Source organism: Gymnoscopelus braueri (assembly GCF_963280865.1).
Source record: "Gymnoscopelus braueri genome assembly, chromosome: 17".
NCBI classification, from domain to species: Eukaryota; Metazoa; Chordata; class Actinopteri; order Myctophiformes; family Myctophidae; genus Gymnoscopelus; species Gymnoscopelus braueri.
In genome coordinates, this window is record NC_137617.1 from 28,629,712 (window position 1) to 28,642,330 (window position 12,619).

General features: G+C 40.7%; 1 protein-coding gene across 1 annotated transcript; it reads left to right on the plus strand.

The window, feature by feature from the left end:
* Positions 1 to 7,167: 7,167 nt before the first annotated feature.
* tectb (tectorin beta) lies at positions 7,168 to 12,590 on the plus strand (the record flags this gene model as incomplete). The annotated part of the gene is made up of 8 exons (XM_080454949.1): positions 7,168 to 7,234; positions 7,438 to 7,628; positions 7,835 to 7,986; positions 8,095 to 8,167; positions 8,443 to 8,546; positions 8,668 to 8,751; positions 9,139 to 9,301; positions 10,286 to 12,590. The coding sequence occupies 8 exons, from the start codon at positions 7,168 to 7,170 to the stop codon at positions 10,448 to 10,450; spliced, it is 999 nt and encodes a 332-aa protein (XP_080311075.1). The 3' UTR covers positions 10,451 to 12,590.
* Between the last annotated feature and the right edge of the window lie 29 nt (positions 12,591 to 12,619).

Here is a 12,619-nt window from a genome sequence, read left to right on the forward strand (position 1 = left end):
ATGTGCGTATTTCATTAGCTTATGTGTGAAATCATTCAGGATGGGATTGCATCAGTTACATCTTAATTCATTAGCAAAAATCTATAATTGATCCCCAACACAGACAGGAGGACTGTGTATCGCTAGCCTTGGAGGGCTTGCAAGAATCAATAATGAACTTTATTGTCACATCACTAGTTTACAGGTGTAAAGCAGTGGGTGAAATGTGTCTTTAGGGAGACGGGGAGAAAAATCTAAAGCCAACTCTCCACCGCACCGATATTGGCCCGACTCGGTCGCAGAAGCGCCTCCTGCCGACAACCTGCCGACAACCTGTTGTAGATAGCACTGTGTTGTCGGGTCGGGACTTCAATAATACCGTCGATCAACGACCGAGCAGGTTCGGTCGTGTCCCGACCTGGTTGCTTATTTCTCTTGCAAAATATGGTTGCTTATTTCTCTCGCAAAATATGGCAACACTGCCTGTAAAAATGAGTTCTCACTAACGTCGGCCGACAGTTTGTGCTGAACTAAATGTCAACTTTTGCCAACAGACTGCCAGTCTGTTGTAGTCTGAAGTAGTCTGTTTGGTGGAGAGTCACCTTAACATTAAAGAAGCATGTCAAAGAGAACAACAAAATCGAGATATCTACATACATATAGCATAAGACCAGCAGATACAGTATGTACTGTACATTATTTTTGGGGGCCGCACCCCCCCAAAATAATCCTATTTGAACCGGGGACCCCCACCCTGACAAGCACTTGGAATTGTTGCATTACATTTAGTTTGACTTTGTTCCACGGCTATTTTCATAATGTTTGCCTCTTTGTAATATTTGACAATTTGGCCAATTAAAAGTAATTAATTTGAAACTTTAGAAATGTGCAGATACCTTGTATAGACTTATACTTTATGTTGGTTTGTTTACTGTTGAGTGAGAGGAACATAGCCACATGAATGGAGGAAAACAGTCCGTTTCAAGTAAAGGTCAGCCTGGTGACAGGGGGTGTTCAGGCCCTTGTTCAGCAGTCTGATGGTAGCCGGGTGGAAGCTGTTGAAAAAATGTGGTGATCTTGCCCTTGATACTACGGTAGGCCTCCTTGCCTGGCCACAGTCATAGTAGGGGTGTGAACAGTTTGTGAGCAGTCCTAGCTAATGAGCTGCAGGCAGATGTCAGAAAGCTAGAGTAAAAGTTAAATCATAAGTATCACATTTCATCCCTGTGATATCGACAGATGGGAGGATTTGCAGACGTCAGCCATCATGTAAAGCTAAATAGCCAAAGAAGGCACATGCTAGGTCTCTGCAGGGACCACTGCCGTTTCCAAGAACAAATGAGGTCAAATCAACTGCAACTGTTGGGACTTTCAGACTTAAAATGGAAAGCGAGTAAGACAGGATAGAAACGAATGGGAGGTTGCTGTGTCCAACAGAAAAAAACAAAAGAGCATTGCACCAGCTGGCCTTCTCTGCTATTTTTTGTTTTGTTTTATTTTAGTGTGATTTCAAGTGACACATACTTGGGGAGGTATGTGGCCCAAACTTACACAGGAAGTTATCCACATTGAATACAAATTCAAATTGCACACAAATGCAATCACTTTGGCAGCCTTTTGACAGACCATCATTTTTTCAAATCAGCTACACAACATTTAAAGAACATTTAGAAGTCCAGGCAAGAGCCAATTTCACTGCAATACGCAGTATGAAGTGTGGTATGATGATGTAAGACAATCCTCATTGTGGTAAAGTGAAGACAGGACGCCAGATTTTGAGATTTATAACTATGAAAAATGTCTTCAAGCCATTAATTGCCCTGGAGGGACCAGCAGCCCCGCCTCTCTGCCTCCCCTCAAGAGCTAATCGCTGATGATAATTACATTTAATGAGATCACGAGGTCGTCTGCAGAGAGCACTTCTGCAAATTGTTCCCAGCATGGGGTACAAGGTGGGATAGGGTAGGGGGTAATGGGGTAACTAAACAGGAGTGTTTGTCCAGTGTTTGGGCCTGGGGTCACTGGTCCCAGGCGGTCTAGTCACTCAGTGGCTGGAGGGACAATGTCATGTATTTTTCTGTTGTTCTCTCGGAGGTGCCTGCTCTGGCCCCATTGTGTGGTTTGTTTTGTTTTTCGTCAACCCATCATGTCCATTAAGCCCCTCCCAGCTCCCTTGCCCCATCTCCCCAAACCTCCTTTCACTATTCTATGGCTGGTCATTTTGCCACTATTTTCTGACAGCAGGGGGTGGCTTAGGCAATTTAGTTAATCCATTAACAACTAATTGTCTCCTCCTACCCTGTTGCTTGAACAAACAGCCAGGTGGGAGGGGGGGTGGTGGGGGTGGTCGAGTCCCCATGCCTTATAAAAGTCGCAAGTGCAGGAGGTAGTAACTGTTACTTACCTTCGCAAACTCTACCCAGACAGGATTTTCAGCAGGATTTTTTTCTTCAGTCTTTATCTCAACGTTTTGGTCTGCTGTTTTCCGCGTGGAGATGTTGAGGAATCTGCAGCAGCTGGCATGTTTGTGTCTGTGCATCTCCCTGACCGAGGGCCGTATCTGGGCCTGGCTGCTCAACATGCCCCACAGTGCTCCCAATAAGGAGTATGACAGAGCTATGACACGCAGGGAGAGTCCTCCTGTAGCCAAAGGACATATGGTAAGACCTACTACCTTCTCTCGTGCAAATCACATTTGATAAATAGGCTGCAGGTAGAGATACATACATACAAACAACAACAACATTGTAACAGTGAATGCTGCATGTTGCACTTTGCTCTTTAACGTGCACAAAATATGAACAGTGGACACCAGTTTGAAAGTGGTTAAATCTTATCCAGGAAATTTGGTCTGAGATTTGCTTTCATAACTAGAAGTATCACTGCAATCGTTGCAATAGCTTGTGAAGTTGAGCTTAGTGCCCAAAGTGAAAGGTTTGGGACACCCAGACTTGTCTATTGTACCTCCTAACCTTACTTTATCATTGTGGCTTAAGTGCATAGCATAGCATGGTTTCTAAAAAACAAATCTTCTTCTCCCTTCCTCCAGGCGGTATGTGACCACGACAGAGCCTGTGGGCGAGGTTTCTCCTGTGATCGCCACTTTGGACTGTGCGTTCTTCAGCGAGGGGAGGGACACTACTGTCGCAGGGATGCCCAGTGTGTCCGTGGACTGAGCTGCATGTTTGGGAAGTGCCATCGCAGCATCCCAAATGGACAAGAAGGTAAGGGAGCATCTCCAATATACGGTAGCTTAGCATTTATCAGATGCACTTGAGCAGGATTGCTTATACTATTTTGTTTTTATTATGTTTTTATTAGTATTAGTATTATATATTTTTATTAAAAATAAATATATTTATTTACCTTGGGTTTATCAAACCCAAGGTTGCTTTGTTGCAGCTCTGAAAATAAATCAATGATTTCCTCATCCAGGTGCCAGGTGTAAAATGGACAGAGATTGTGATGCATCCATGTGCTGTGCACGTCACCATGGCGAGCAAGTTTGCAAGCGGCGTTTGATGCCGGGTGAGAGTTGCTATGTACCTGATGGTGGCCTGGCCTTCAGTATCAACCAGATTTGCCCATGTGACGAGGGACTACTGTGTCGGGGAAACAGTGCACCACACAGGAGAGAGTGAGTACAGCAACCAATTACTAATGACCTGCCGACAGGCAAATGTAATAATGTGGAAGGTCCTATGAGCAACCAATACTCAGTGGTGGAAAGTAACTAAGTACATGTACTCAAGTAAAATTTTTAGGTATTTTTTACTTTACTTGAGTATTTCCATTTTTCAATACTTTTACTTCAACTCCATTACATCTCAGAGGGAAATATTGTACTTTTTACTCCACTACAATTATTTGAAAACTTTAGTTACTTTGTAAAACATACAAACCGCTTCAGACCTACATATACTTTGGCTATTTGAAAATAGCCGATCTACAAGCCCACAACGTGTCGCTTAGCGACGCGTTGTGAGCTTGTAGATCTGCTATTTTCAAAGGATTTTATACGTTTGGAAACTTGTGAAATGGGACATTATGATAATGAGTACTAGGTGAATCTAACCTGTTGTTGCATCTTTTTGTTTCAGGAGGGCTTTTGTGTACCAACCTGAACCGACAAGTTGGATCTGCCAAGTGCCCAAACCCTAATGCCAGCCACTATATAAAATCTATTTATTATGTAAATATGTTGCATCTGACTGTAAATAATTAATGTATGCACCCCCAAATAGGCTCTATGTCTACATGTTCTTCATACTGATGCTTACAGCAAGGCCTGTTGATTTATCACTTTTTTTAATTTCTTTTTTTGCCATTTGTACATTGTACAATGTGCAATTTGACAAAAGCACTATTTAGTTACTGTAGGCCCATCCATGTTATGGTGTTGTATGTAATTTCTCCTTCATGTATTTGAGATGTGTTGTGTGTGTGATAGCCAATAAATGTTTGTTCCACTTGATTATGTTTACGTGTCTCTATTAAATCTAAAGCTGCAAAATAAGTTAATTCATAGAACATAAAACTCAGCTAAGATACAATGGAAGAAAGAAAGGTTTTGCTGCTATCTTGTGGTGAATAGGGGAGAATCTACCAAATACTGGGCACTGAACGTACTGTACTAGACAAGTTGTTCAGTTTGGAAGGATCACCAAATCAAAGGTGCAAAAAATGACATTTTATATAATATGATGGATTGGAATGCAAACAAAAAGAGGTAGATTTTATGCACAGAAAAAACCCTGGAACCATAGAAAACGTTATGAGCTTGCCTGGCATTGCCGGGGTTATTGAACACACAAAGTGACACATTTATCAATATATTCAGGTTTCAGTACCCAGCACATGTTATTGCGTGGGTGAATTATGGAATAAGCTCTCCCTCCCTCCCCCTCTCCTTCTCTCTCTCTCATGCTGATCAAGCTCTCCCTCCCCCTCCCTCCCCCACCCTCCCCCTCTGTCTCTCCCTCCCTCCCTTCCTCACTGTCTCTGTCACTGTCACATACAACAGAAACCATTGCCTAACAATGGCGATTTGTGCTGGCTTTAACATTTGCCTAACAACACAGACTTTCACTGACGCTGTGCATGTCCAGTTCATATATGGACATAGCATATGCCGATTTGAACTGATGTCGGTCTTGTCCAGTCCATATATTGACATATCTGCATGCCCAAGACAGACACCACCACAACTTAAACTTTGTAGTAGATTAGGGTTTCCATTGTATTCACTTTTAAGCAGAGTCCACACAAAAATGCATGCACACGCACATCTGCGTGTGCACGCACACGCGCACTCATGCACACATTCTATCACCTACTTTTGTGAAATACTAAGCACGTTTCTTGGATTGCAGGACATTGTTACATAGCTTGATGGAATCTTGCAGTTCCCTATTGTTAGCACTGCAAGACGCTGTAATGGTAGCTGTCCCTTGACCCTTTCTTAGATTGGTATCTTCCCTGGATCCCCTAAAGAATTCCCCTGTTGGTCCATTTGAGGTGCATTTGGATGCTAATGCTGTGCAGTTGTGCCCCTTCAACTGCATTGTGCTGACTTCAATTGTTTTATGAAGGACATTAGTGTCTGACTGTAGCTATCATTTTACACCAGCCTCTTATATGACATCAATCGCGTATACATGGGGTATTGGATTCAATGAATACAGGCATATGTCAAAATGTTTCTGTAATAACAGATGGTAGCACTTGCTATGCATCCTATTTGTATAACGCATCATGAACATACTTATTATTATAATCTGCTCATAACCCTGTATAATCAGATTTATAAGAGCTCATAAATACTCATAATGCTTTCTAGACGAGAGTGTAGTTTGTCATATCAATTGATTGTGAAGGCTGAGAACAAAACCACATTGGAGACGATAACGACAAAACTAACTAACTGCAGAGCAGGGAATAGACTATTTTGACAGACAACTACATTGATCAAATTGCAATGGCCAGTTGAGTCAGGTTGCTGCCTGCCATATTAATTGCAGAATAACACACACCAGTCACAGCCACAATGTATGTGTCTGGCAATGTGGTTTACCACAAGGCTAATATGACTTTTAAAACATTAATGGCAAAGGGTTAGTGAGGACACACACTAACCCCCCTCACCCACATACCCAGACAGTAGACAAAAGTGATCTCTATCCAACTGCCCAAGACTTTACCTGTGTGAAACCTTATATCACTGAATGCTGTAAACCACAGTCTCCTATCATCTCTGCTTTGAGACACTAGTTACTAGTGTATGCTGACTCTTTATCAGAGCTAACATCACATTTTAAGGGTATCCATACATGTCGGTTTGCACTATTAAAAGCCTCTTAAGTGGTGTGTAGTTCCTGATAGCTTGCAAGACTGGCCAAGAAGGTTGAAGAGGGCCGCTGCTTTGTGTCTACCTCAAATTGTCTGATATAGAACACTGAAGTGTTTTTCTTAATACTGAAACAATACTTTTTGCCACAACTCTGCATAATAGAATAGAAGATGATAGGATTGCTACGTAAGTTTGTGCATTATTATTATTATCATTATGCCCTGCCCGCCAGCTTATGGAATCTTCTCTTAGGCGACATGTTAGTTTGTGTCTGAGTGAGTTTGAGCATGTGCTGCTATGACAACTGAATTTCTCTCGCCTGATCAATACAGGTCTGTCTATCTATCTATCTATCTCAACCTCTTCTGCCACAACAGCGCTTGTCCATATAAAGGAGAAATTTCAAGCAAGGACATGTCTAGAGAGGAGAATCACCCTTGCAGTGTGGGGTGCTTATCCCTTGAGACCATAGTCATTTGAAAGTCAATGTTCATCCAGCACAGAGGGCCTTTGTGAGTTGCCTTACAATGGAGTTCCCAAACCAGCACTGCAGAGAAGGGGACAAATGGAGAAGGAAAGAAGGGGGATGGGTGATAGTCCTTACCTGTGAAAGTATAAAATGCCCCCTCACGTTTTTAGCTGTAGAGTCACAAGCATTCGGCAACATGCTGGACAGCAGATAAGGATCCTCTGATACCAAATGTGTTGAAGTTGATTGAGTCACAGGTAAGTCCAATTTATTTCAGATTTACTGCAGTCTGTACGCCTTAAAGACACTGTACTGGCAAAACATCTAAAAACATCAAAAAATCTCTGCAATGTCTCTGCAGTTTTGAATAATGGCCTCTGTTGCTGTTCTGCTAATGCTGTTGCCTGTTGCATGGACATGTACTCCTCAAAAAGCAGGTAACTATTATATTTGTTAATTGTTGAACATTTTAGTAGGTACATTAATTATTTTGAGGTGTTCTATTTTCCATATGGCACTTAGACTAACTCCACAGATCACCGTTCCATTTTGGTTGGGATTTTTTCTCCACCGTGGGTATGATCCCAGCTTTCAAAGTGCTCCACCACTTTTGATGTTCTACTTTTGTGCTTTTGGTCAGACTTTGTGATGGTGTCATGTTTTCCCAACGCCATCATCGCCAATGTCCCAGAGTGTCCTTACGGCTGGGAGATTGGCCAGTTGTCCATGGGTGGGCTCTGCTACACTGGGCTCAGCATCCCGGGCTATTATCGCTTCACCATCCCTGACTTGACTCCCAGAAACAACTCATATTGTGGCACAATGGCAGAGGTTAGGCACTAAGTGAGCATTCAAACCCGGGACATCACAATTTGATCTGTCCCTATTATACGGTACATGACTGATGCCACTATAGGACACACCGGGATTTGCACACACATTTTCACACATTTGCACACTTCTAGGTGAAGATATGAGTATCAGTTTGAATGTTGAATTAACTTGATCTTTGGTGTGCTAACTGTTATGTTTTATAGTACGTTCCTGGCAAAGACGCAAGGTACATCTTCTACAATTCCATCGTGTCTAACGACACTTCGCTAACAGTACGAAACCAGCCGGTCAACTATACATTCAGCTGCACATACCGGGCAGCCTACCTCGTCAACAACGCAGTCTTCAGCCAAAGGTAAGCATCAATCTAGGAAGCAACGAGACCACTGTTACCCAATGGAGAACATGTGCATTCTAACCCAATGACTTGCAGTGTTTTTACTAAACCCTCTGCTTTTTCCAGAGTGGCTACAGTTTATGTCAACAACGGGAGTTTAGGCACTTTTAGATCACAGTTGACTATGAATGTATTCACGGTGAGTATAGTTACTGAGTTTCACTTATTGCTGTGGATGCCAACTGCCACGTTTGTCACATGCAACGCATTTAAATCAAACCAATGTGCAGTTCTTTAGATGTGATTTGAAATATACTGTTCAATAAAGAATGGTAAGTAAGTAAATAAATAGGCCTACATTATTTACCCAAACATTTTTCATTATTTTGGAAGATTGTGTTAAGGTCATTACATTCAAATGCCTGGCTAGAAGGTAATATCAGGTAATGTCAGCATAATAATTTACATTTGTAGAACTCCAAGTTCCTGTATGCCAAGGATGCCCCATATATAATTGCCACATCTGAGATAGGCTCTGAGGTCTTCATCGGCATAGAAGCAAAAGGCCTAAGTAACAGGTATAAGCAATCATGCAGCTCCAGAACATTTATATTTATACCTACCCCCAAATTCTTCTAGGGAGAAATGCCCTCAAGGCACTGGCCAATACTTGTTTTTTTGGATTTCGCTTTTTCTCAGATTCAAAGTTGTAATCAGCAATTGCTGGGCCACTCCCACTCCTTACTCAACAGACAAGAAGAGATGGAGTCTCATTGTTAACAGGTGGGCAATATCACACTATGTATTATTATATTTAATTATAAGTGCACATTAACCACTTTAAACCTTGTGTCCCTATTTTGGGCATGTCATTATAGTCATTTTTGCAAATTATATAAAAAAAAGGCTAAAACAGCAGATCTACAATCTCGCGTCAGATTGTGATATGTGAGCTTGTCGATTGGCTGTTTTGCGCACGACATCATCGTATGACAAAGATCTACAAGCTGACAACGTGTCGTGTTGCAACACGTTGTGAGCTTGTAGATCTGCTATTTTTGCTAAAGGCTATGCACCTTTATGGATGAAAAATAATTTGCTACAGCCTTCATGTTTGACTGCATGTCTTCTGATGATGAAATGACATTTAAATCACCCTCTCCCCCACAGCTGCTCCTCCGACCACACGGTGATCATCTTTGAAAATGCCAAAGACAGCCGTTCCATGTTCAAGTTCAACTCCTTCCGTTTCCATTGGCTAGAGAAGGTGTCCACGGTGTGGCTTCACTGTGACGTCCACATTTGCGACGGAGAAAGGCTTTCCTGTCTGCCGGTGAGTATGACACACCACACAGCATGACACCTGTCTGCCGGTCAGTCTCACGAAGCCAGACAACAATTCCACAATCTCCGAATGCTACTGTATTTAGAGTCTGGAACTACACCTCCCGAAAGCCGTGAAAGGAAGCCGTCATCTTTTAGTCATTTCTGTTCACGAAAACGTATTTTAAAATATATTTAAAACGTATTTTTGAATTCCCATTTCTGATAAGCAGCAAGCTATATGCTTACACTAATTTGAATTACTGTAAAGATGAAACGGAAGCGTGGAGGAGGCGGCACATCCGCTTTACCCCCCGGATAGTTTTCAACGCTTCCTTTGCACAGACTGTATGACGGAAGCATTTGAAAATTGTGTGAGTCAACAGTCTGGCTCGAGAGACTATCTGCCGGTCAGTATGACACACACACCACACACAGTACGTGTCTGTTGAATGAAAACATCATGGCATAGCATTAACCACATGAACCCTAGAGTCCTTATAGGGTTCCTGTGTCATAATAAGTGAACAGTCTGTGAAAAAATTGACAAGCTCACGTCGTGATGCATTGTGAGTATGTACTGTAGATTGGCTATTTTTGACGAAAAGATTTGACGTAGAAAAGGAAAAGGAGGGGGCCAAGTATAGACCCCTGGGGGACCCTGGTCAACCATTGATATAGGGTTTAAGTGGTTAATTTAGGACAAACAGCCATATGTATTTATTTGCACTGAATAGTGTGCATTTATTTTATTATATTTTTTATTGTGAATTTGGGTTTCATGAAACATTCAGAAGGTAAATATACAAGGTTTGTTTGTGACAGCAGTGCTATAAATCGCTTTACATATATTTCCCAAAGAAATTATACAACTGTTATGAAACACAGAACAGTGTATTTTTGTATTTACGAAAGTGTATAAATAGTGCCATTGCAATGGTCAATGGAAAACATAAAAATAAAATAATAAAAAAGTATTTTCCTCTTTATCAAGAGCCCCTGCTCCTCCAGAAGTTTGACATCAGAGCCAGACCCAAGTGGAGGGGGCATCCTCACCACTGAGTTTAAAATGAAAGGTAAAATACATATCATATATTATTTAGAATATATCATTATAAACTATATTTTAGTTGTAAACATTGTCCTTCACTTTCCCTGAAATATATTGGTAGCATGCCTTTGCTTTTAAACTGAGGAACAGTTAGCATTAGCAACAACTAAGTAACGATCCTTGAAGTGTCAGTTTATCCATTTAGAGTTGTTTTAATGCAACTTGTGTTCCCCACAGTTCTGTATTATCAGGTCTTAGTAGTGTTCTTCATTTGTTTCATAGATGCATTGTTTTCTCAACAGGTAGAGCATCAAAGAGTGCACACATATCAGGTAACACAAATATGATACAATGGTACTACTGACAAAGTGTTTTATGATATAATTTTAGAATAATATGAAAATTAATGAAAATAATGAACATACTTCACATATTGTTATATATAAGTTGTTTGAGCACTACCTTCTTTACATTTATCATACTGTTGCTCAGATATAGTTACAATCCAGGACCTCAATTATGCTTAATCAATTATCCTACATCATTGACTTCAGCCCCCATTTATTTTATTTCCTCTACCACAGGCACAATTCTGTGCATCCTGCTGGCGGTCCTGGTAAACATATGTCTTGGTTTTGCAAACGGTCCAAGATTACACTGAGGAGATACAGTTTCACCCGTTTTCATTTCTGCATCTTCCATTCTATACATACTGTATAAGTGACAATTTGTTCATGGACAAATACACACATATGTGCACATACACATGCACACGAACGAATGAACAAACGAACGTACACACACCCACACACAAAGGAGAGCGTCAGTCAAGACTCAGGGAGTGTATATGCATATTGTGAGTTTTGTAGGCCAGCCTGGAGGGTACTCCAACCAAGGGTTCCCACCGCAGATTTCCAATAGTGTGTTTTCATTGGGTTTTTGAAATATTAAGCAAACAGAGCCTTATGACATTTACATGTTTTGTTTAGCAAGATAAACCCCACAATTGAACACACTTTTTACAATGTGTAGAACCACACACGGAATTAGTATTATGTTTAAAAAAGGCTATCAGATTAGAACATTTGTGGCCGAGATTATTTGTTATTTATTCGTCATAGAACCAAACATGAACCTCTCTTAGGGTTTATGTTAACCACAGACGATATTTTCTGCGTAAATCGAGGACAATGGTTAAAAAAATGAAGAAAAAAAGCATAAGAAATCTAACGAGGGAACCCATTGTGACATCACTTCTGTGTTTTAGGACTACAAACTAACTATATTCTGTGTCTATTTGATAAATCACAAATATAAATTGTAATTGATACATTTATTGAACATTTGTATGTGAATAATCGTGTTAATATTGCAGGCTACATTATTTTGAAATTCTCTGGTCAAGGTATTGAATATATAAGTGTTTCTGCTCTTATTTTGGATTATGTGAATTGCCTAGTTGATACATCCTTGATATTGTGGTAATGTGAATTGAGTTGCTACTCATCATGACACAAATTCAATAAATATGAAGATGAAAAACATTTGGATAAACATACTGTAGATTATTCCTTTACTGATGAATCTTGCCTGGTGATTTGAAAATATTCTAAATATTTTCTGTCCTAAATTTTAATATTACTTCCTGTCAAACAAAAATGTAATAATGCATGATTCCCCCAGCAGGTCCAAACCAATTTCATCCAATAAAATCATGAATCATGATTTCATTCACCTGTGATTCCCATAGCTTCCCTCTTCCACACACAGCTGATTCATTATGGAGACACTAGAGGCCAGTGCTACTCTGTTCTGAATCTAATTCCAGATAGTGGCCGGACGGTGCATTACAAGTATTCTCGCTTTAAACTTAATCAGCAGTACACTAAAATATGTATCTGAAAACATTTGAGGTGAGAAATAGGCAATGCAGTAACATGCATGTGTTTCGATACTGCCTTGACACGGCAGTGTAGTTGCATTTACATCCCATATCCCGAGGGGACAGGATGGTCGGCTGAGACACACCCAGCCCGTTTTACTAGGAAATGCATCATGATATGGTCACAAAAATCCATTTCATTTCGACTTTAAGTGTTCACTGTAGTCATCGCCATCTCTGTCATGTGACCTTTGGTTTTCTGGGCCTTTCTCTGTGGCTCTTTGACCTTTAGTGGATACGATATCAAACATTGATCAAAAACAGGTCAGGCATATTATATTATACTGCTTCACACCAGTAAATTCAGTACATACATTGTACTTTATATAGATGGG